The following is a 22,293-nucleotide window of genomic DNA, read 5'->3' as shown; positions in this document are numbered from 1 at the left end:
CGGCCGGCTTTGGCGGGATTAGCGGGCATACTCCAGATTCTGATACGCTACAAAGTTGTGTTTGTTGCAAGCCTCTCCCATGTAGTAGCACACCTTTCACTTGATGGTGGTGTAAACGTTGATTGTAAAAAACTGAGCGTTTGGTGCGGGACTGCTTTGAGGTAAAATAGCACAGCTGGAGTGGTTCCGTGTGCCGAAATTACTTTAGTGCACACTACACCTGCTCGTGTAACGCCCCATCTTCGGATTACGTTGCGCAATACGGGTAATGGAAAGACTCCATGACCCACGGCACTGGGGCAACCTCCCGCAACAATGAGAATTAGTGCATCATATTAAATTATCAGACAGTGAATTAGCTTCATTCACTGGGACTTGGCATTTGGCATGGGTGGGCAGGTTGCAAACGTACCAACAAAGTGACAACCAAACGGTACGAGACTAGCAATGGAAGAAATTCAACGCGTAACGGTAGCTCCAACTCCATCTGCGTCCCGGGGAAACCGGAAAGCTCTCGGTTTCGTTGAGCCAAAAGTGTTTTATGAATGAACGCCAGCAAGCGACGGTAGTGGTGCGGCTCAATGTAGATGGATGATTTTATCGGGACTAATGATGATCTTTGATCGATGGTAGACTAATGGTATAATTAAATCAGCTGGTGTCTTTCATAATGTGAGCGTTTTGTGTTTGTTTTAGCAATGGAGTGGATGTTTAATGTGCTTTTGTGAAGAAAAGAAGTGTAGGGCGAACGAATGAGTAAATCTACATTTTTTTGTGAATTAGGAATATAAATAAATGAAACGTTGAAAGTTTGTTGAGGTTAAGATTGTAGGTTAAAGAATTCAATGATTGTTGAAAGATTAAATTTTAAATGAATATTTAATTTAAAGCATATCGAAGGAATGAAATTGTATAGAATACAGTGCATGTATTTTATCTAAAAAAATACAAATTTTAAAATACTATGAAAAGCTTAAAAAAGAGATGTACGCTTAAATCAATCTCAAGGAGATACGCTATGCGATCAAATGGAGGAACCTATATCTTTATTGTTCTTAAAAAAAAAATTAAAACAGAAAGGCAATAATGCACATAGTAATATCAAATTAATGAACTGTTCATTAATATGTCTTAGTAATGGTTATACAATATAAGTCGAACTGAATTATTATAATAAAGCATTTCATCTAAATTGATTTCATATTTCTACAATCCAAACCCTTCCTTGTTTTGAATAAGAAACACTTACGATATAATTAATTAATTAACAGGTAAAGAGTAAAATAAAATATATGTTCACATTTTTAAACAATATAAACTTTGAAATATTTAGTCCTTCGAACCGGATCAAACACACGCGTACCCATCGTGGGAACTGTTTTAGGCACCAGACAATCGTGCATATTTTAGTATAGGTTTTATTTCCAATAAAACTGCTAAAGTACCTCATACCGTTCCTTGTTTATTCAATCATTGTCCTAACAAAAAAGCTCACTAAATCCCTTTTGCATTGATGATCCATGAAATCCAATCAAATCCCCGTTTTCTATACGTTACCTACTTAGCCTTTTGTGAATTTCGCTTTTTTCCACTCTTTCATTCAACTTCGACCCGGAAGTGACCGCAGCTCAGTGTGCATTTTTTGCCCCTTCCTTTAAACCACCTACCACCTTCAGAACGATAAACGGTCAAGCTGTTGATGGTTGTTGGTTACCGCAAAAAAAAAGAAAAAGAAAAAAAAAACACACACACAATAAACGCAACCATCGTATCGCTATTTTTTGAATAGTGAAAGTTGAACAATGTCAGTTGCAGTAGTGGTGAAAGAGAACCCAACCTTTCTGGCATAACCTTCCCCGCTAATCTTCCCAGGCCAAGGCTTAGCGGGAGCCTACAGGGCCGGTTGGATATGGGAGGGAAACTATTTTTCATCCCTTCTGCCCACAGGCACTTCTAAGGCCGGAAAGGAGAATGCATTTTTCGGAATTTTTGACCGTTGCGCGTGCATGCGAGTTTGTGTGTGTGGATGATCAAAGCATCATTAACCCCATCGCAGTCCGGCGCTGATGATTGTTGATCGCGGTTGACGTAAAAGACTGAGAGGAAAAGGTGTCGTCATGCCCAGCCCAGGCCGTCCGGAAGCGGACAAAGCGAACGGAGGGACACAAGAAAAAAAAAAAAGCGCAAGTTAATGCTCGTATCACAGCGCTCCGATGACCGTTACAAAGGAGTGTAAAAGTAAACCTCATCACAATGGTTGTCATGGTGGCGGTGGTGGCTGTATTTCAATAGGCAGTCAGCCCTGGACATTAGCCCTGGACGCGGTCGGAACATTAGGAGGAACTATTGTCAGACCGCTACCACCGACACGCATAGGTGTTTGCGTGCGTTTGTGCTAGTAGTAGCCATAGCTGTCAAAATAGTCAGTCACATCCACTCGCCATGTCATCGCGGAGTTTCGCATGGCAACGCGCAAAAGCATACGCACCCGGCATGGAGGCACCTTCTACAGTGATTGATTATTTAATTGATGAATAGCTCGCCAAAAGTTGAGCCGACCGATAGGTTTTCTGTACCGCTCTCTTTGCAATACCTGTGTTGATGGGCTCGGTATGCGTTCGCATTTGAACAGGGGAAAGAAAGGTTTTCTTTCTTTCTTTTTTATGTGTGTGTGGATCCCGATTTTCAGTGAAAGGAGCAGTACGTTTGTTGCATGATGATCTCCTGCATGGATATTGAACTTCGGTCGGGTAGGTTTATTTTGGGGTTGGTATGTTTGGTCTTTCTCCCTCTCTTGTTGTGCTTTGTTTGCGGTGTAGTGATATTTTGGCAAAAAGCTACGAGCGATGCAAAACATCAGGGGGTGGGATTATGAAAGGGATTACTTACAAAATCAAAACGTGCAGTGCACCGTGCATGGCACGGGAACGAATTTGGGAACGCAAACGATTACGATGACGGCCAGGGATCGGTTACGTTTGACAGGGTTAAGCGTTTAGAGATTTGTTCGAATTATTGATTCGATCTGATAAACACGCATTGATAAAGTAAACATGGGAGCGTTTGAAGTGTTCACAATCTATAGCAAAATGGCTATAACGGTGTTAAAACGACTTTACTTGCAAGGATATCAATTCGCTTGTTGTGTTTTATTTTTCATAAATTTTCCCAAATTTACTGCTATTGTATTGAGATTCTGGACCCTCTAGACATACAGAGTTGATTATGGATTTGTTTTGAATATTGACTCCTCGCAAAATTATTCCCGTTTGCTTCCCGATTGGTTTTGGATACATTTAACGATTTATTCTAAAGTGAGTGTCAAAGTTTCTATTATATTAAACAAAAGTTTCAAATATTTTAATCCGAAAATCATACATAATTATTGCCTATAAATATCACACAAGCAAATGATTGCAAATAAAATAAGCACTATCTCAGGAAGAAATCACATACAATATCGCCCATCATTTATTGTAGTGCATGCGGATTGCATACTTATAAAACATCGCCTACAAACTAGCTCTTCGCACACTGGGAAAAATATATTCTTCTCTGGACAAACACTCAATTATTTGGACCATGGCAGTGTTTTTGTTGATGAGTTTAAATGTTATTGATATTTTATCATAAATGTGTTTTGGTACTTTCGATATACTGAAAATTATAAATGCATGGGCACGTTTTTGAATATTTTATTCCTTTAACATTTCTTGGTGCATGTCATTTAATTTGCATAACTTTGGCGTTGATGAAGCGTTACAGCGCCAATTGAACAAGACATCAGATTTGAACAAACGTATAAAGTTATATGGAGGTGTACTGGCAGACATATCATGCAAAAAAAATGTTGTCTTTAATCAAATAATCATCTGTCAAATTCTATACATTTTTCATGTCTAAGACATCAGACATTCGATAGCTGCGAGTCAGTTCATAATCAGATAATTTTATGCCTTAGCTGTGCCTCATATAAAACCATTCCTTCAAAAATATGGTTTAAATTATTTGAAGTGAATAAAAATTGAAAATAAAATACATCCTTTTCTAGAATTACGCAATACTCGAGTTACGCGAGTTTTTATTTTTGTCAATTCAGATGTTAAATCAGCACAAATTTCTCCATCAACTGTCAAATGAAAAATAGTTTGCAATTCTTCCCAAAGTTTGAAATCACTAAAAATACATAAATAACCGAATTGTCTACATTAATCGCATTAAACAATTGATAATTCCGGCATAATTTCTACGCATCGCATGAGGTGAGAAACTAGATGTCGATTGTCAAACGCTCTTAAATCCGTTAACCGTTGAAGATTTAAATATTTTCCGCCCTTTCATGTCATGCCGATTGCATAGCTTAGGCGTATATGAAACGCTGCTTTATGGATGCAGCAACAACTTCTTTATCATGCTTGATTTTAGTATCGCACAATTGATAAAGCGACCGGAAATTCATTTTTTGTGTGAAGATTTATACAAAGCTAATGACTGTAGTTTCAAGTAAAAAATGTTGTACTTGAAAAGTATGCACTTTTCATTCAATAAAGTGTAAAGGAAAAGTTGATCTTACCTCTTAAATAGAAGGATATGCGATGTAACATCACGGAGACTAACGCATTACAATGACTTGCTAAATACGCAGAACATTATCGATCATTTCCGCCTATCTTCACTACAGGAACTGATTTGAGTGTAAAAAATGCAATCTCTAAAAAACACCAAAAAACGCAAATCCTTTGCACCATCAACACTGTGCTGTGCTAACGACAGTAAATGAGGAAATTGTCAGCTCGTTTTGATACCGACACCGACAGCACACTTGGAAGGGGCGGTCAATTGGGGCAAGGTACGATTAATTACTGGACGGACATTTTTTCGGGCCATCGACCAGATTTCCATGCGTCAACGAGTGGTTGGTTGAAAGTTGTGGCTGTTGTTGTTCTGTTTTTGTTGCGGTTAGAACGATGCTAATTATCGGCAGGTCAGTAAACGAGAGGGTATATTTGATCGGACTAGATCATGCACACTGGCCAGTAGTGTTCTAGTGCGCAAACGGTGGTGACTGATCGTAGGACGATTTTTGCATTGCAACATCAGCGTGTTCTAATGTGATAGCGTCGCTCGATCGCAGTGTTTGATTGAAAAAAGTCAGAAAGCACGGAGTATAAAGGCATTCAAAAAGTGTTTCTAAAAGGTATTTTAGAGATAGTATATTTTAATTAAAGTGATGAAGAATGTAAGAATTGGTTGAAGCTGCATAATAAACACACAAAACTCGCTTAGATTGTGAAGAATGGTTGTGAATTGTGCATCGTGCCGCTGCTAAAATGGTGCAAAATAAAGTGATTTTAAGTGAATGTTTGCCAAACAATGTAACCTGTTTCCAATACATAAGTAAGAAGTGACAGCAAATACAGGAAATAGTTTCAGGTGATCTGGTTGATCAAGTTTCACAAAGAAGTTGTGAAAGGGTGTTTTGAACATAATGCAAAACATTTTTGGTGTACTTGGCGTATTTAAAGACAAAGAAATCAAAGAAGGCGAATATTTAATCCTCTAGCAATGCTAGTTTGACCAGGCTGTGACCTTGATCTTGGATTTCAATATGATAAAGAAGCAAAGGTTGCTCGAGGTTTGCAGGAATCATGTTGTGATTCGCTAAGTATTTGAACAGGGTTTTTATTGAGGTGGCAGCCTTTTGTAATGAAAATTATTGTCTTGAAGCCAAACAACAGTATCATTGAAATAAGATTTAATTTTATTTATTTAAGGATATGCAACAAAGTATAATTGATCAATAGTTTATTTTATATTTTATTTTGAACAAAATTACTGCTGCAATTCTCTTAAAAATAGTCGATATATAAAAAAACAGTTTTAAATTCAAATGTTAATTTAAAATTGATGTTCAAGACCTAATTATTGCACATGGTAGGTAGGTTTACAGATCTGTTCTTTGTATTCAAATGACTTCTTCCTTACACGATTCACCATTCCCCCAACCTTCACCTTAGGCACCAGTTCAACTGCGCATCATAAAAACAAACAAAGCATTTGCCCCGGAAGGTCACACCAGAAATACATTGTCAAATGAGTCGCAAGCTTGACACTTTGCATGATTTTATGCGTACAGAGCAAAGTGACACACTCAGTGTCCGCCTTACCACGGTTAGAGGTCAATCTCGTTAGAGAAATACGGATCAAGTAGTAGATCTTGAAACAAAACCCGAAAGTGCACCGGTTTATTGAAAACTGTTTCACCGAAACCGTACACCGATCGGGTTTTTATTTGATTTTGTTGTTTCTTGTTCCTTTTTTGCATACAAGGCGGGTTCAATGTTGTGTCTAGCTTGGTTAGGTTGATTGTTTTTCCTTCTCTATGGCTTCAAGCGTGTGAGTGTGTGTGTGTGTGTGTGTGTGTGTGTGAACATTGAGTGGTGAAAAATGCAACAAACTGCTCGTCACGATCCATTGCCTCACGCGCGGCACACGCGAGCTACAAAGCCAAACTACCTTGTGCGAAAAAAAAGGGAAGCTGTGGTGGGTAGAAGAGATCGATCTGGAGCTTACGATTGCTGGACGGCTCAAGAGTGATCAGTAGCACTGGAAGCTTGGTGCTGATCACTACCCACAATAGTGCGAATAGGTGTTCGGTGTTCTTTTTTTTTTGGAACGGAACCCTTTAATGGGGTGAAGTGTTGACTTATTAGCCAGAATGCATTACTGGTTTTGCCGTTACAAATAGTTTAAATGTGCGTGTGTTTGAAACCAGATTGAAAGCATAAGAGCGATTCTTATACACAGCTTAGTGAGATGTTTCATGTGAGGTGTGTTATAAAAGAAAAATGAAAATGATACTTATTATTCTAATTGTAAGCAACAAAGCTCGTGGTAAAGTGTGGTGTAATAGCGTTCAAGGTCGTGTTTAAGGCACCGGATCAAACGGTTGACATTGCATGCTTTCGAGCAATTTTCCAAATCGAAAGATTTAAGTAAAATGCATACCCGTTCGTTGCACATTGCAGCCATTCAGGGGGAAAGAAAACAAATCAATCGTATTAAACACGCTCAGCGCCGCTGCCCTGCCTAATGAGGGCAGGGTCTCGCGTTTCATTAGCGTTCAACTTGAAATGTGGTGGGTAAAAGTGTGTGTGAGAGAGAGTTTGTTTTTGTGAAAACGAAATCAAAAACAGAGTGTTCCAGACTGAAGTGTTGCCGAAAATGAAATGATTAGATTAATTTAGGATGAAATGGAATCACTCGTGCAGCAATCCTAACGAAATGATGAAACGCTAAAAAAGGGCTTAGGTGGTGATCTGATGAAAACGCTGTTTAAAGTGTTAGTGAATCGTGCATAGTAGTGATACAAGATGCGCTAGAGCTGACCTCGTTTGCTGATTCCAAAATTGCCTGCATCCAAGGGCTTTCACACACGGAATTCCGCGTTTCCGATTCTCTCCCTCTCTCGAACGTTTCGAAGGTTGACGTTTAATAATCGAACGGCCTTCGCATCGAAGCCCATCACCTTAGCAGTAGCCTAATAAAATTAAATAATAAAACTGAATGACTGTGCCCGTTTTTGTAAGGTTTCTTAATTTTGAAGCTCACAATGGGACCTGGAACAATTGCTTCTTTATGTAAATCCCTCTCAACTTCCGTCATTGTTGCCGCCAATATGTGTTATCCTTGTTCACACTAAAATCCTATTAGAGATGCCAATCGGTACGTCACTGTAAAGCTTTTAAGCAGTAAAACCTGGCTTTGCAAGGAAAGGGTGTCCTTCAGCGCAAGGTATGCAAATGTTTTTTTACCCCGCTTGTTTGGTTTGGTTTCAAGTAGATCGACTCCTTTTACGGCGACACGGCTTTGACATTTTTCACCATGGAAAAAGCGCGAAACAATGTACCCACTTTGCTTGGCTATTATTTGATAGTTGAGACTATGTGCGTGTAAAGATCGGCAGACAAACAAGCGAACGACACTGTCGTGCAGTCACATTTCACTCACTCATTAATAATAGCAATGGCAGAGGAAGGCAGCGACAGAGACGGTAAGGGTGCAAGGGTGCGACCGAGTGTCGTTTGGTTGCCAAATATGTGCTCCGCAACACTCGGTCGCACTTTCGAAGGTTCGTCGCTTACGCGTCCTAAGCCGCGTCGGACGTTGAAGTCTTGCGTTTTGCGTTTCGCTTTAAAATGCGATGAAAAAAAGATGAAGGAGAACAGAAACGGTTCACCCATGCGGCCGGCCCCGGGGACATTCTGATTGACGTGTTGTTCCGGATGTTGAGGATCGGCGTTTGGTAAATATTTGAAGAGCGATGGAACCGGCATTGTGGTTGCTCGTGCGTCTTTGTGTGTGTTTGTGTGTGCTGAGAGTAATTTCGCTTTCGTTGCTGCGAAAGTACGCACGTCGGTTGGAATGCGCGTGAGGTGGATGTTTGCATACCATTAATGAAGTTGTTTGAGGATTGCGTCGCAGAAGAGTGGCACATGGCATGGGACATCGGAAGAAAAAGATAAAAAATAATAACACAAGCGGGAAGGAAATAGATAATTTCACTTAACCTTTGTTGTGGGGCACGTGTGGTTTGGAGCTGCGCGATATGTTTGCGAAACTCGTGACAGGGTGTAATGCGTGTTTGATGGATGGTATGAAGACCGTAAACGGATCTCAAGAATGCTCGATTGTATAATTGCGTAAATACAGTTAAGTAATAAGCGACTGCTTCCGTTCCTAATCGATTGTAAGTTGCTGTTTGCATACATTTGAATCAATGAGTCGTAACGTTGCATGAAACGCATCATTTTTACATTAAACATTAGCAAATAAATTTGATGTTAATGGTGATTGGACTGAAGATTGCGACAGAACATGTTAAGCTATCTGGTATCAATTTATTAAACGCTATAAACCCTATAAACGCTATATACTTAAATTTCTTCTCACCTGACATCTCCATCGTACTTGAACAGATCTCATTTCAATGTCGAAAAACGTGCGTACAATACTTGTTGAAGATGCTCCACTGCTCTTGAGATCTAACGCACCATTGTATGTTAATCGTATCCGACAAGCTTCCCAACCCGAACCGTTTTGCAGTGTAGCACACTTTAACCTCATTAAAAGGCGTGCTTTTAAATCGGTTGCTCTCCCTCGCACAACGCTCAGTTGCTCAGTGTCAATGTCATGATTTTCTCCCTGCCGGGGCGGTCAAAGCGAGAAAACCACAAACACAAATACAAGCACCGAGACGAGAGGATTAATACAGACTTCGAAATGCAATTCACCTGGCGTCTAGCCATTAGCAAATACCAGCAACGCTGTTTAAATTGCGTAAACAATAAACACCGTAAACGTTTCCCTTCCTCGGGGATTGAAAACGGGGGGGATGGGTTTATGTTGCTCTATCTATTGCACATGCAAGACGAGCATGGGCATAAATATTTTGGATTTTAAGCGTCGGCAATTGTACGCGCAAGGTGCGTGTTCGTTGTGCCGGGCACGTTCTACAGAAGTTGCGCCATACGCAAAGAAAAGGGTATTTTTGGGGCGAAAAAGAAGGTATCGGAAAGGAGGTCATCCTAGTTACAGGGATGCGTTGGCGGCACGTTAATGTAAGTAATAAAACTTACGTTTTTGCGCGAAATTTAAATACTGTTATGTGGTTGGCACTCCGTGAATGAGGTTGGATGTTTTGGTTCATTTTGCTTTATTCCATGACATCGTATAAATATTCTTATAACAGACGAATGTAGGCTTCTTGTGATTGGTCTGTTCGTGTTTTATTTGTACTTTTATTAGTTTTGCTGTATCTAGAAGATTTATATATTTGGAGTATGAGTTCTGTGAGACAAGATAAAGGTTATTAATTTATTTTTACATTACATCTTCAAAGTATCTTGATTAGAGTAGCATCTCTTTAATCTCTTGTAAAGGTCAGTAATGTACACGTTATCGGTTAGTATAATGTGTACTGTAATGGACTTACAATAAACTGTTTGGTTCAGATCTTTTCCTTAAATTCAAAGTACCTTGCAGAGCATGTCAGAATCATTACATAAATAATGAGTGAGTAATATAGGAAGGCTTTTAGGAAATATTGGCATTGAAAACGATAACGAACATAAGACAGAGATGTCGGTCAGAAACCGTAAACATGAACAGGAGGTTAATCAGGGGTACGAATAAATATAGAAAGGCTATAAAGGCTGGCATGAACTCCTCATAAGTCGCTATGCCAAATAACAAGAAATATCGTATTGTATTATCAATCAAAAGAGAACTTAAAACTTGAAGCTTCTAAGATTCAAGCTAACATTTATCTTGAGAATGAACACAATAAAAGTATGTTTAACACATTTTTAAGCAAAGCAGCATATGTTGGGAGCATATGTTTCACTTGCGATTGGTTTGAATTTGTATTTTTCAAGCAGTGAATGAGAATCGAATTGACTCAAAACCAGCCCTTCCCCATGGAATTGCTGAGTTTCACGTTCGTCAAGTTCCGTTCTCTAACCTTCACCTGCTGGTTGCATTTGCACCGAACATAAATTAAACAGCAAGCAGCGAGAAAAGCAAGAAAAACAACCATCCGATCTACACCACTTAATCCTGTGCAGGATTGTTGCATGTTTGTCATTCGAAAGCAACATTTCGTTGCAGCTCTCAATTGGAATGCAATCTGAGGCGTTTGATTACTGTTCGTGACGCAGTGGCCCAATCGTATACGTATGATTAATGCGAGCGTGGTGGTACATACCTATGCGAATGCTATTTAATACAGTGAATCGAAGGGAAGTGTTGACTTCTGTTTTAAATGCATGAAACGGAACCATTGGGCAAATGAGTGTAACCCGTTGAGTGTCAAATTCGCTGGTCAAAAGACAAATTAATTTCGATTTAGGAGTTGTGCCTGAGTCTGTGTCTGCTGTGCAGAAGAAAAGATACAAAGACACACGATAGAAAGTGGTACGCAATGTATGCTGCATTGGGTCACACACATTAGCTGGCGCAAAAGGGGGGTGTTGCAATGGTGCTGCTGCTGCTGCTGCTGCTGCTCACTTCAATTAGTGTTTGCACACTGTCTCCGTCACTGACCCTGGTCCGGATCGAGATCGATTGATCGCAGGGTGGGTCCACGCGAAAACTCGTCGAACAGGTCGCGCCAACAAGATGTCGATTTGCGATGCAAAGGTTTGAAATTTTGCACCATTAACTCAGACCAGGGGAGCACAAGACTCTTTACCCGGCCGGCCAATTCTGAATCTCCCCGGGAGCGTTGCGTGTGTCGGAGCGCGGAGGAAGGAACCAGAGCAAAAGCCGTACCGAAGGGCACCGCGTGTGATGGTTAGGCGTCGATCGTGATGTAAAAATATCCGCAAAACCTTCTCGTGCAGCAACGACAACGACCACATGTTGCCAGCAGGTAATGGGAGAGAAGGTTGTGTTAGAAGCGAACGCGGCCTGCCCCGACGCTATCTTCAATGGGTCAAGGTGGTCCGATTGGGTGGTGGTTGCGGTTTTTCTCACCGGTGTTTTGCGCCGGTTGTAAAGCTCGGACGGTTACAGATGCTCGCATGAAGCAGATGCAGCGGATCGGGAAGAGCCACTGGAGTGTATTCATTTGCATGTGCGCACTGTGGCAATAGGCGAAGCAACGTGCACGGCGGTAAAGCACAGGTTGCCGAGCGGTATCGAGTTGTAATTGAATACTCGAACCGTTTGCGCTGTCTTGGATTAGAAGATTGCTTTTTTGGGAAAGAGCAATTGCGGTTGCTTTATGACACGCGTCCGAGAAGCGACAGCGAGAGACAGACATTAAACTACATTGTTGTGAAGTCAATCACGTCGGTCGGTTGGTTCGGTAGGTTCAAGGCTGCCACTCTAGATTTGATGTAGTTGGTTGAACCGTCGGTCAATGCACGGCGCAGCATCTACATGACTCATCAACGGTAGTTAATGGCTCTGTAGCTCATTTGTATCCGTTTTTCTGCCACTTTTTTGGTAAACAGATAAAGATAATTGCTCTTCCTCGTACATCACGTTCAGTAGCATCATAATTAGAATGTTTACGTACAAGACGTATGCTGCATCTGAAAAAAATCAAGTGAATCACAGTACCAAAGGGGCCATTAAGTACCATTTGAAGGACGATTGACTGACAAGCATTTTTAAATATCAGTTGTTAATTATTTGAATCATATACATTACAATTCATATGAGTTTAAATGTTTCAAATACAAATAAACAATAAGAAAACAAGAAGTTTACTTTGTGAATTGTCGTGCCTCAAGCCTTCACACAAAATATTCCGAAGATATAAATCAAATTCAGGCGATTTTACGGACTAAAAGCTTGACATGAAATTACTCAAAATATGTTTTAATGGTTGGTTCCTGTATTTTTTTGGGGTTGTTGATTTATTCACGGAAGGAGACGTATATGCAGGCAAATTTTTCTCCTCAGTTTTCATCTCAATTTCTCCTCATTTGTATCATGTTCTTCTTCTTCTTCTTTGGCTCAACAACCGATGTCGGTCAAGGCCTGCCTGTACCTCTTGTGGGCTTGGCTTTCAGTGACTAATTGATTCCCCCCATAGCAGGATAGTCAGTCCTACGTATGGCGGCGCGGTCTATTTGGGGATTGAACCCATGACGGGCATGTTGTTAAGTCGTACGAGTTGACGACTGTACTAGGAGACCGGCTCAAATGTATCATGTTACCCCACAATATTGAAATGGGACGCTACTGGGAGATTTTGGGTCGGATTGTGGACTTGAGTGTCATATCGAAATTCCAAAGTGTGCCTAAAATGATTGCATTGAGTTTTGGCGTCATTGCTCTCTACTGAGAAGTCAGCGATCGCGATTTATGGTTCCTCATATGTTTCCCAGGTAATATTTCACTGTTTGGTCGGTTGCATCGACTTCCCAGGCAAGGAGAACGCAGCAATATAACGAAGTTTCTCTCAATATTTATTTCCAGCATTATTTAGAGCTTCTTATCGCCCAGGATCGTCGGGCATTTGGAACTTGGCTTCTTTCGCTGCTATGAATGTTGTCTGTTAGTGTCAAAACTACCGCACGGAATCCTGTTAGACGATACGAGGTGTCGTTCTTTAATTGCTCATGCTTCTAAACGAGGTTGCTGCACATTTCCATCACGGCCATTGCGGTTATATTTCGACTGATAGGGGTGTCAAATTTTGTCTGCTGACTCTTCTTCTTCTTCTATTTGGCATAACTTCCTACGCGGACATGCCGGCCTATACAGGCTTTCGAGACTTAATTCATTACCAAGCAGCCGGACAGTCAATCCTTGCTACGGGGCACGGTCCATTCTAGGCTTGAGCCCATGACGGGCATGTTATTGAGTCGTTCGAGTTAACATCTGTACCACGGGACCATCCCTGCTGACTCATGGAATACTATTATTAACTGATGTCTATTCTCATAACTGGTTTACATCATATCCGATAACATTTAACTTATAACAGTAAAATTCTACCTAAATATTAATATTTTGAGTATTACATTTCGAAGTATACTTTTTGAACAAATGTAGCGAGTTTTTTTAAAATATTTTTTTCATTTGATATGTTTAATTTTGTGTAACAGCATGACGTTAATGTTACTATTTTGTAGAATGTAAACTTTAGTAACAAATAAGATTGTTTAGTACTATGCATACACGTTTATTAATGCTAACAATCATTTTTATTATAGTATTTGTGAATAATGTCTAATCTTGATTTAAACATTTGCGTAAAGGTCTCTTTTAATAATATTTGACCTTTTTGAAATGACAAATTTAGTGAAATTATGGCTCAAACATTGAAGTGCACAAAACAGGAACAAAATGAGTGACGACACTATTGTGTATAAAGTTAATAACAAATCAGGTAGAAAATACTGTTAACAACCTTTTTAATACTCGAAATCGTGTCGTTTTTATTTCGTTACATATTTCGTATTAAAAACATGAAGAAAATTTTAATTTTAATGATAAACCAAATCTAAGTTAACCCTTTATTAATTATCTTCCATAATTGCTGCTTGTTTGACTCTAATGCCAATAATTAGAGTTAGTTTCTACCTGTCCATCAAATTCTCATGTACACTCTAATGGGCCCTAATGTGCAGTATAAAAGTTGTGGGTGTGTGTGTTTTTCAAAAATAAAAACCAGCTTGATCGACCCCCCAGCAGGCTCAAACTTCATTAACGTACGTCATTAATGATCTTTTTAACACCCCGTTGAGTCGATTGTTCAGCAGCTCGGTAGCAGCGGTTCGGTTTTATTGCTTGATCAAATGAGATCGTAAATTAAAATGATAATTTCCCGCAAAAAAGTCTCCAAATCCTGTTTTGTTACAGTTTTTGGACCTTTTTTGTTTTTGATTATGGTTAGCTTTCCCGATCACTCCGATCGCTCTTTTCGCTTACCTTGAACTTGAACTTGTTCGGAAATAGGTTGCGAACGGGGAATGTTAAACGTAAGCAAAAGGCAAACAAAACGGTTCCACAATTTCTCAACAACCACCCTCGAGCTCAACAGCGGTGGGCGCTGGGTGGTAAGGAAAATTAGCACTTAATAGCTTTCCGCACCGTACTGCTACCGACAACAATACAAAGCAACCCTTTTTCCGTGCCGCTAACAAGCACGCAGCGGAAGTATATTGCGTTTGCTGTCGGCTGCAAGACATTTGTGAATGAAACCATTAGCTTAGCCGAGAAAGCCTTTCCTTTGCAGGTTGAGTAAGTAGCTTGGTTGACGAAGAAGAGAAAAAGGAAAACCATTTGAAACAAATCAACTCTCGTAGACCGGTTTTTCATAGCACACTTACTTGCGGTTGCACCAGCGGTTACGATTACGAGAGCGGAATTATCGATTCGAGATTGTGCCGTGCGCCGGTCACGATCACGCTTGGGCCTTTCGGTACCTTTCCTTCCCTTTCCAAAACACGCTATTCATTTCATTTGTGTACGGTACGGTGCGTCCGATGGTGCCGGCTGGCTGGAAGGGTAAGCTGCAGTATATTTATTGCACACATGATTCGGATGAAGTAATTGCTATCTTTAGCACCTAATTCGGTCAACGTATCAAGGTCGGGTTGTTTTTGTCTCAGTGTATAATGCTTTATGCACGGGGAATGCACAAATAGTATGTTACAAAATTATTGTTTGCATAACGATAATCGGACCATCGGTCCGAGGAACAACGGTGGCAAAGCCGCACCAGCATGCATTATGATTATTGAATTACCTTCTTTCTCTGTTTCGCATTCGCCCCGTTGGAGGGTTTCTGTTTACATTTATGTTTGTGTTAGTTTAAAATCAATTGTATAGAATTGTTAATAAGTAGGTTTGCAGTATTAATGAGGAAGTTTTGGAAATTTGTAACATAACTTTGGGATCTTAATCGCTTGATGTTATATGAAAATCTAAGGAATAATAACGTGGGTCGTAAAAAATTGTGAATAAAAAATGAATAAAAATTTTGAAGTTTAGCAAAACAAAATCTTCACGAAAATAAAGCAAAAATGATCGGCAAATAATATACTTCAAAACATTTGTGAAAAAGTTAAACCAAATCTGGTCCTTGTGATTTACACCACTCTCGCACCCGGGTGAATCAACATTGGAGAAACCAGCAAGAGATTGGCCAGCATATGACGTAGAAGCTCGTTTAGTCACTGTTACAAATGACTAAGTGTGACAATATTCGGCTTTTCTCTCCGTGGCCAAGATCCGGCTCTGGCATCTTTCCTTTCTCAGCAAAAGCTTCCAGCACAGATTCAGTGGACAGTGCGCTCTCTACTCGAATCTACACAATTTTTCCGTTTTAGTTTAGTACAAACTTCTTCATCATCCTAAGATATCGGGGTACAGTGACACGAAATGATTCTGCGATGTTCGTTGGCGTGCCTGCTAGTTCTTTACCTCCTACCGGCGACGTATGGTGGCCGGACGACGATCCGGCATACTCGTCACGTTGACGTTACCGACCAGCGGACACTGCTGGACAGTGCCGGGATGCGGCCGATGTTTCACTTTCTGCGCACGTGGATGTTCAACATCGTGGGACGGACGGGACAGCGCACGAGCGGGTCCTTTCTGCAGCAGCGCATTCCGCCCGAGGTGCCATTTCCGTGCAACGTCACGCTGGGCCGTAGTGCCAAGGTGCCGACGAGTGTACATAAGCTAAGGCCAGGTAAATATAGTTCGTTGGATGATAAAAAAGACACATTATATCATTATTGATATTGAAATATTTCAATTTATAAATAAAACGTTGTTTACCTCATCATATTTTGGAACTTTATACCCAAATTTTAAACAGTAATATTCCCCATAAAACCCAATATTCTTTCTCGCAGGAGACATCAACGTCATTGCAGCCATGGGCGACTCGCTGACCGCTGCCACCGGTGCAGCCGCGTCCGGCTTCATCGATCTGTACCAGGAAAATCGTGGCCTTGCGTGGAGCATCGGTGGCCAGTGGGACTGGCGCAACGTCACTACCCTACCGAACATACTGAAGGTGTTTAACCCGAAGGTAAGCCAGAAAAAAAAACCGGGTCAAAAAGGTTTCCTCGAGTGCTGCTTTCAACTAGTGTCGGAAAGCTTTTAAGATCCTCTGACGCAGACGCTTGCTGTCTTATTAAGTTTCGATTGCGCCGCCTTTTTTGAGTCAAACACGAAGCGCATGAGGACGAGCGGATGAGCCAGTAGAGGACCTAAGCGGATTGCACTACGGTGATGCAAATTTAGGAAAGCAAGTGAAGCGCAAGTGCAACTGAAGATGTTGTAAAGCGGCTGGGTACTAATGTGGGGACTTGGTGTTTAATGATGAGCAAATTGAGCTATCTTGGGAAATGGTTAGGTGTTTGAAAAATTGACCTTGTTTTCCATACAAAACTATACAGTTTTCTACGTTGTCTTAAGACATCTCAAGGAAAGCATCTAATGGTTGTATAGAGATGAACAGATGATCAGTATACAAATATGAAATACCATCTTGCATCATCACATTCTACCGGCAAAAAAGACCTTTACTTGAATCGAAGGAAAATTAGTCTCTTATTGCCGTCCCAGAAGCGGACCTCGCCTTCCTGTGGGAACGTTACTAAAACTTACGTGACGGCCATTATTGGCATAACTTTCTGGCATGTGACCCTTCATTGTGCGTCACAATTGCTTACTTCCTCTAACAAGAAGCAACGTAATTGAATTAAAGGTTGTTAATTGAACACGATTAGGTGTTAGTCCAACCCTTTAGCTAATCGCAGGCCCGGGTCACACGCATCTAGGTAACGCTTCCCGGGCAAACTCCTGGGACGATGCGTAAGTGTGGCGCGCTTTTCATCTTGCTAGCCGGTTAGCGTGTCTCTAGCGACCTCCGGTCAATGGTCTTGCCGCTGACCCATGATTGAACTGAACTTTGCCATTTTTCCACGGCAACTCGGCAACTCTCGAGCGCCAGCGGTTCGATGTAAACAACAGCACACGCCGGGGTGCAATTGGGAGGCTTTCTTTCGGTCGGCTGCTGGCTAGTACCGTTAGCGTCAAACAATTGCGGGCTTATTATGTTTGTAAGGGCCTTGCGCACGAAGGCTGATGTGATGTAACGCTGCTGCTCATCCTAATGACACAGTGACCGGGAAAAATAGCCGCATGCGTTCCTGGATAGGTGGTGCTCTGGTTGATCCTATGATGCAAACGCAAAGATGAAAACGAATGGCTTTGAAGACAAAGGTGACCGTTGCATATGCAGTTTAGGTAATGGTTTTATACTTTACTGGAAGAATATACAGAAAAGATTAGTAAAAACTAAGTAAAAACTAACGAGATCTGAAATATTATTCTTATAATCTTACTCTACCTTTGTTGGTGCAAGGCTTCTTCTAAAGATGAGATAATGTTATGTTAAGACATTTTTTGCCATTAATATTTTTATACTAATTCTTGCTAATTCTTACTAATTGCAACAATATTTTGATTTATAATAAGGACAGTGTTGAGCTCATGTTTCAAATTACGGACGATTTGATTCAAAGTCTGGAAAGCCTCAAAGCCTTTCCTCTACAATTTCCCCATTCACATACACAATACATTTTGGTTTTAGTTGTTAATGTCTTTTAAAGTTCAAACATCCATTTCTGAGTTCCGGAGTCCTTGTAGACTAGGCGTCGGAGGCTAGAGTGTCGGAGTCCTCCAAGACTTCTGTCGGTGTAGGAGGACACCAACATCTAGAACCAAGTCTACAGAGCCTAAAACAAGTTAAAAACTAAAAAGGCGTAGGGCGAGTGTGAATTTGAGGATTATAGACAACATTTTGAGGCTGTCCAGAACTCGAATCAAAACATCCGTAATTTGTACCATGGGCATGAAACTGTCCGGAATATCAATCAAAATATCGTAGAAATTTTATGATATTTGGCAATGTTTCAAGTAAATTATTGGAAATCTTAATTTTTTCTTAAATTTAGAAGATTTGCTTTAGAAAGAGGTTTTACCGATTTAAATAGAACTAGTTAGAAAATATAAAATGCCAAAAATGCCTGCCGTTAGTAACTTTTCAAGTATATTGAGAAATCTGGTTATTAACAATAAAACTAGCAATGAGTAGTATATTAATGGATCTCTTATCTATACGGATTGCGATGCGAAAACAATAGGGTTGACATTGTCTACAGCATGGTAAACTGAAATTAATCGACCACGTGTACAAGAAAGCGTATTTTTAACCAATATAAAGTTGATTAGATAGATCCGTTACATGATAGTCTTCGCTTGTTCATACATTTTCTTATTCTCATCAGTGTTCGAACCGTAATTTTGTTTGACCTGTAATTGGCGATAAAGTTATTTTCCCTGCCGATTATTTGCTCTAAGATAGCTGAAGTTCAAAATAAGACCACAGAGCATAGAGAAATAACTGGTTAAACATAGAATTATCATATTTGATATCGATCATCACCTTAAACATTTCCGCACTCAGTACTGCTTGTCTGGAAGCATCTGTTTCACTAATACCGGTCTTTTCATACCGTCCGCTCGTACCTGCAGCTCGTCGGCTACTCGCTCGGCGATGCGTACCCGTTCCATCGGGACTCCCAGTTCAACATGGCCGAGATTGGGGCCGTTTCGTACGACATCCCGTACATGGCGCGTGCGATGGTGCAGCGCATACGGCGGGACCCGCGCGTCGACTGGAAGCGCGACTGGAAGCTGGTCACGATAGCGATCGGTGGCAACGACATTTGCTCGTTCGTGTGCACGATGCGCTACCCGGAGCAGCTGCCGGCAAAGCACCGGTTGCGGCTCCAGCGCACGCTGCGCTATCTGCGCGACAGCATGCCCCGCACGTTCGTCAACCTGGTGTCGGTGCCGAGCGTGGCGAAGGTGGTGATGCTGCAGCGCAAACCGTTCGCCTGCGAGTCACTGCACCACGGCGAGTGCTCCTGCTGGATCGGGAAGCTTTACAATCAGAGCGAGGCGTCGCGGGACCGCTGGGCAAGGATACAGGACGAGTACATCCGGGTGGAGAAGGAGGTGGCCGAGTCACGGGAGTTCCGAGGGCTGGACGAGTTCGCGGTCGTCTATCAACCATGGTCGCTGAACGTGACGGTAAGAGGAGCTTGAGAAGGGGCTTCTTTTGCTCGGCTAATATATTCATTTTTCTTTATTTTCTTCAGATGAAAATGAATGGCAAGGACATTGATTACTCGCTTCTCTCGTATGATTGTTTTCATATGAGCCAGAAAGGAAACGCGTAAGTATTGAGTGATATTTTTCTTAGATTGCATCGTGTTATTTTTCTCAACTTTGCTTTATTGAAGCGATTTTGTGTTGTTTATATGTTATTCTCTTTTATGTTGTGACTTTTTTATTAGTGTTTGATGTTTTAGATGCAATTTAACATTATTTTCTCTTTGCTTCTCATTTAATTGGCTAGTTTTATACAATTACGCACAACATTTTCAAATTCAGCTTTTTGTATGCTCTGTTTTTTTTTTACACATCTGGTACATTTAAAATTATGTTTTACATTTGAAATTTGGAATTTTGAGATTTTTTTGTTTATTTGTCGGATGTAGTTATTTATTTTCATTAACTTCTACATGTTTTTCGATGTAACAAACACTTTGGTTTATATACATTGTATTACCACTTCTGTCGCAGCCCTTTTTCTGTATGCTTGTAATCAGATTGTATGTATTGGTTTTTATCTGCTTTCACTCAGCTTTGCCGGCACTGCGCTGTGGAACAACATGCTCGAGCCCGTGGGGAAGAAAACTCCCAACTGGCGGCCCCTCTTGAAAAACTTCAAATGCCCCACCAAAGAGTCGCCTTACCTAATCACGTACGATAACAGTGGCCACAGCTAGCGGCCACTACGGGGAAAGCAGGATTCTACGCTAGAGGGCGCTGGAGAACCTAGCAAGGTGGATGTGAATATGTGTTTCTGTGTGTGCCAGCGAGTCAAATCGAAACGTTGTGATGCTTAATTTATTCTCTTCTTTACGTGTAAAGCCCAAACCAATCCTTGTGCGTACCGGAGGCAGCGTGCGTTTTTAGTGTTTAAAGTGTTAGTAGCGAATGGCCTTAAAGTCCTTTCTTGCCAGAGGATAGAACCAGTGCGATCTCTTCAGCAATCGATTTCAGTGCAGTTTAGTAGCAAAATATGAATAATTGTAGGATCAGGTTCCATGAAGCGATCTTCAGTGCAAATAAATGGTGCAATAAAATCGAAACCATGTCAGTAGTACACGGTGTAAGAAAACAATAAAAACCAAAATAAAATGAAAACAAATTGTTCAATCAAACAGATTCACACCAAGTACCCATCTGCGCGGCGATAATTGTGATAAGTGTGATATGTTGGCGTTGCTGCCTGCTTGCGTTGGCAAATCAAGATCTGTTGCATAATGAAGCTGAGCCACGGGTGACGCACGGTATGATTATGATGCACTCTCACCGCGCGCCCGGCAAGAGCAGCGGGGAGGGCGCATCGTACGGTGAAGGATGCATTTCATGGAGATTTGAGAAACAAAAAAAACACACCGAAAGAAAGACAAAAATGAACTCCTCTTCACTCAATTACTTTTCAGCGTCGGCTTTTTCGAGGTTGTGTTGAGTGGATTGTTTCGTTTGCATTTGAGGTTTGCTGGTGAGGGGCTTCCATCTTTCTTGCAGGTTGAGTCGGGTTCGTTGAGCTTCATTGGCGAATTTCGGATTCTGTTGGTTGAGCAAGAGCGTTCGGAGTGTTAACCGGAGTGTTGCACGCTTTATTTGCACATTGTCTCGACGAAGATGTGTTGTCACACAGCGACCAGTAGTTCGTGAATGGCTTAGCATTTGGCGCGTCCCATATCGGATCCCGAAGGGAAGTTTCGATTGTTTAACGCGTGCATAACATGTATGCATTCCCTTTTTTTGCATTGGCGCTGCTTTTGGAAAGCAATTTGTGCAGACTGGACTGGTGTGACATTTTGTGCGTAGCAGAGAATAAACAATGCAATGCAAGGTAGTAATTAATGCGTGCTGCTTAACCATTGAACAACTATGTGTGCGTTTAAATGGTCATGCAAATCATGAAATAATAAAGCGCCGAGGATGGTTCAAGGGTGTGCTTTGTTATTGCTTTTTCAGAAATTATTACATTTTTTCCATGTCAATAATAAGTATTTTTCTTTTCTCTGCAAGCGTGCGTTCAATCGTGTTTGCCTTCTACGCCAAACCAAAACACACCAAACAAACGCCACTAGTCAGTCGTGCGTGACATGTTTGCGGTGGACCATTTAAATAAAGTAGCCTAACCCGTCTAGCGATCGAACGTTTCGCAAACGTCATTTCATTGTGGATTGTTTCTGTGGAGAAGGTGCAAGGACAGCATGAAATCGTTAGAAATGCTGCGAAAGAAGCAAACTTTGCAATGAAGCATACATTAAACGGCTCGTTAACTGTTGGAATTGGCTTGCAGGGTTGCAATTTAGGGGCTCTCGAAGTTAGTTAGTAAATTAGAACACAGAGAGAGAGAGCGAGAGAATGAGTAACGAAGCAGGGATTCTACGAAAGAAGAGAGGGAAAATCCCAGATAATACTAAATTATATTGTTAAATTGTAATGTTTACGTAGGAATTGCATGGAATGAAGCTTTCAATGCAAATTTTCAAGAAGTTCATTGTATTATAAAGCTCATAATGTTGAGGCATCATTACAAACATCAGAGAAAGGAAGCCAATAGTCTCCGATGAAATATTCGATTTTACTCAGTTTGTTTTC

The 22,293-nt window shown here is 41.0% G+C and overlaps 1 protein-coding gene across 2 annotated transcripts; it reads left to right on the top strand.

Annotated features, from left to right (window-relative positions):
- The first annotated feature begins 5,040 nt into the window (after nucleotides 1-5,040).
- LOC120959547 (phospholipase B1, membrane-associated-like) lies at nucleotides 5,041-21,615 on the top strand. Of its 2 annotated transcripts, none has more exons than XM_049609363.1 (6): nucleotides 5,041-5,197; nucleotides 15,881-16,216; nucleotides 16,383-16,561; nucleotides 19,075-19,635; nucleotides 19,704-19,780; nucleotides 20,252-21,615. In XM_049609363.1, the coding sequence occupies exons 2-6, from the start codon at nucleotides 15,904-15,906 to the stop codon at nucleotides 20,394-20,396; spliced, it is 1,275 nt and encodes a 424-aa protein (XP_049465320.1). In that variant the 5' UTR covers nucleotides 5,041-5,197; nucleotides 15,881-15,903; the 3' UTR covers nucleotides 20,397-21,615. The 2 variants fall into 2 exon arrangements, with proteins under 2 accessions (XP_049465320.1, XP_040238943.2); XM_040383009.2 differs by lacking the exon at nucleotides 5,041-5,197 and adding an exon at nucleotides 6,174-6,830.
- Nucleotides 21,616-22,293: the final 678 nt, after the last annotated feature.

This window comes from Anopheles coluzzii, chromosome 3, assembly GCF_943734685.1.
Source record: "Anopheles coluzzii chromosome 3, AcolN3, whole genome shotgun sequence".
In the NCBI taxonomy this organism is placed as follows: domain Eukaryota; kingdom Metazoa; phylum Arthropoda; class Insecta; order Diptera; family Culicidae; genus Anopheles; species Anopheles coluzzii.
The sequence above is the reverse complement of the archived record's forward strand: the minus strand, read 5'-3'. Positions and strand labels throughout refer to the sequence as shown.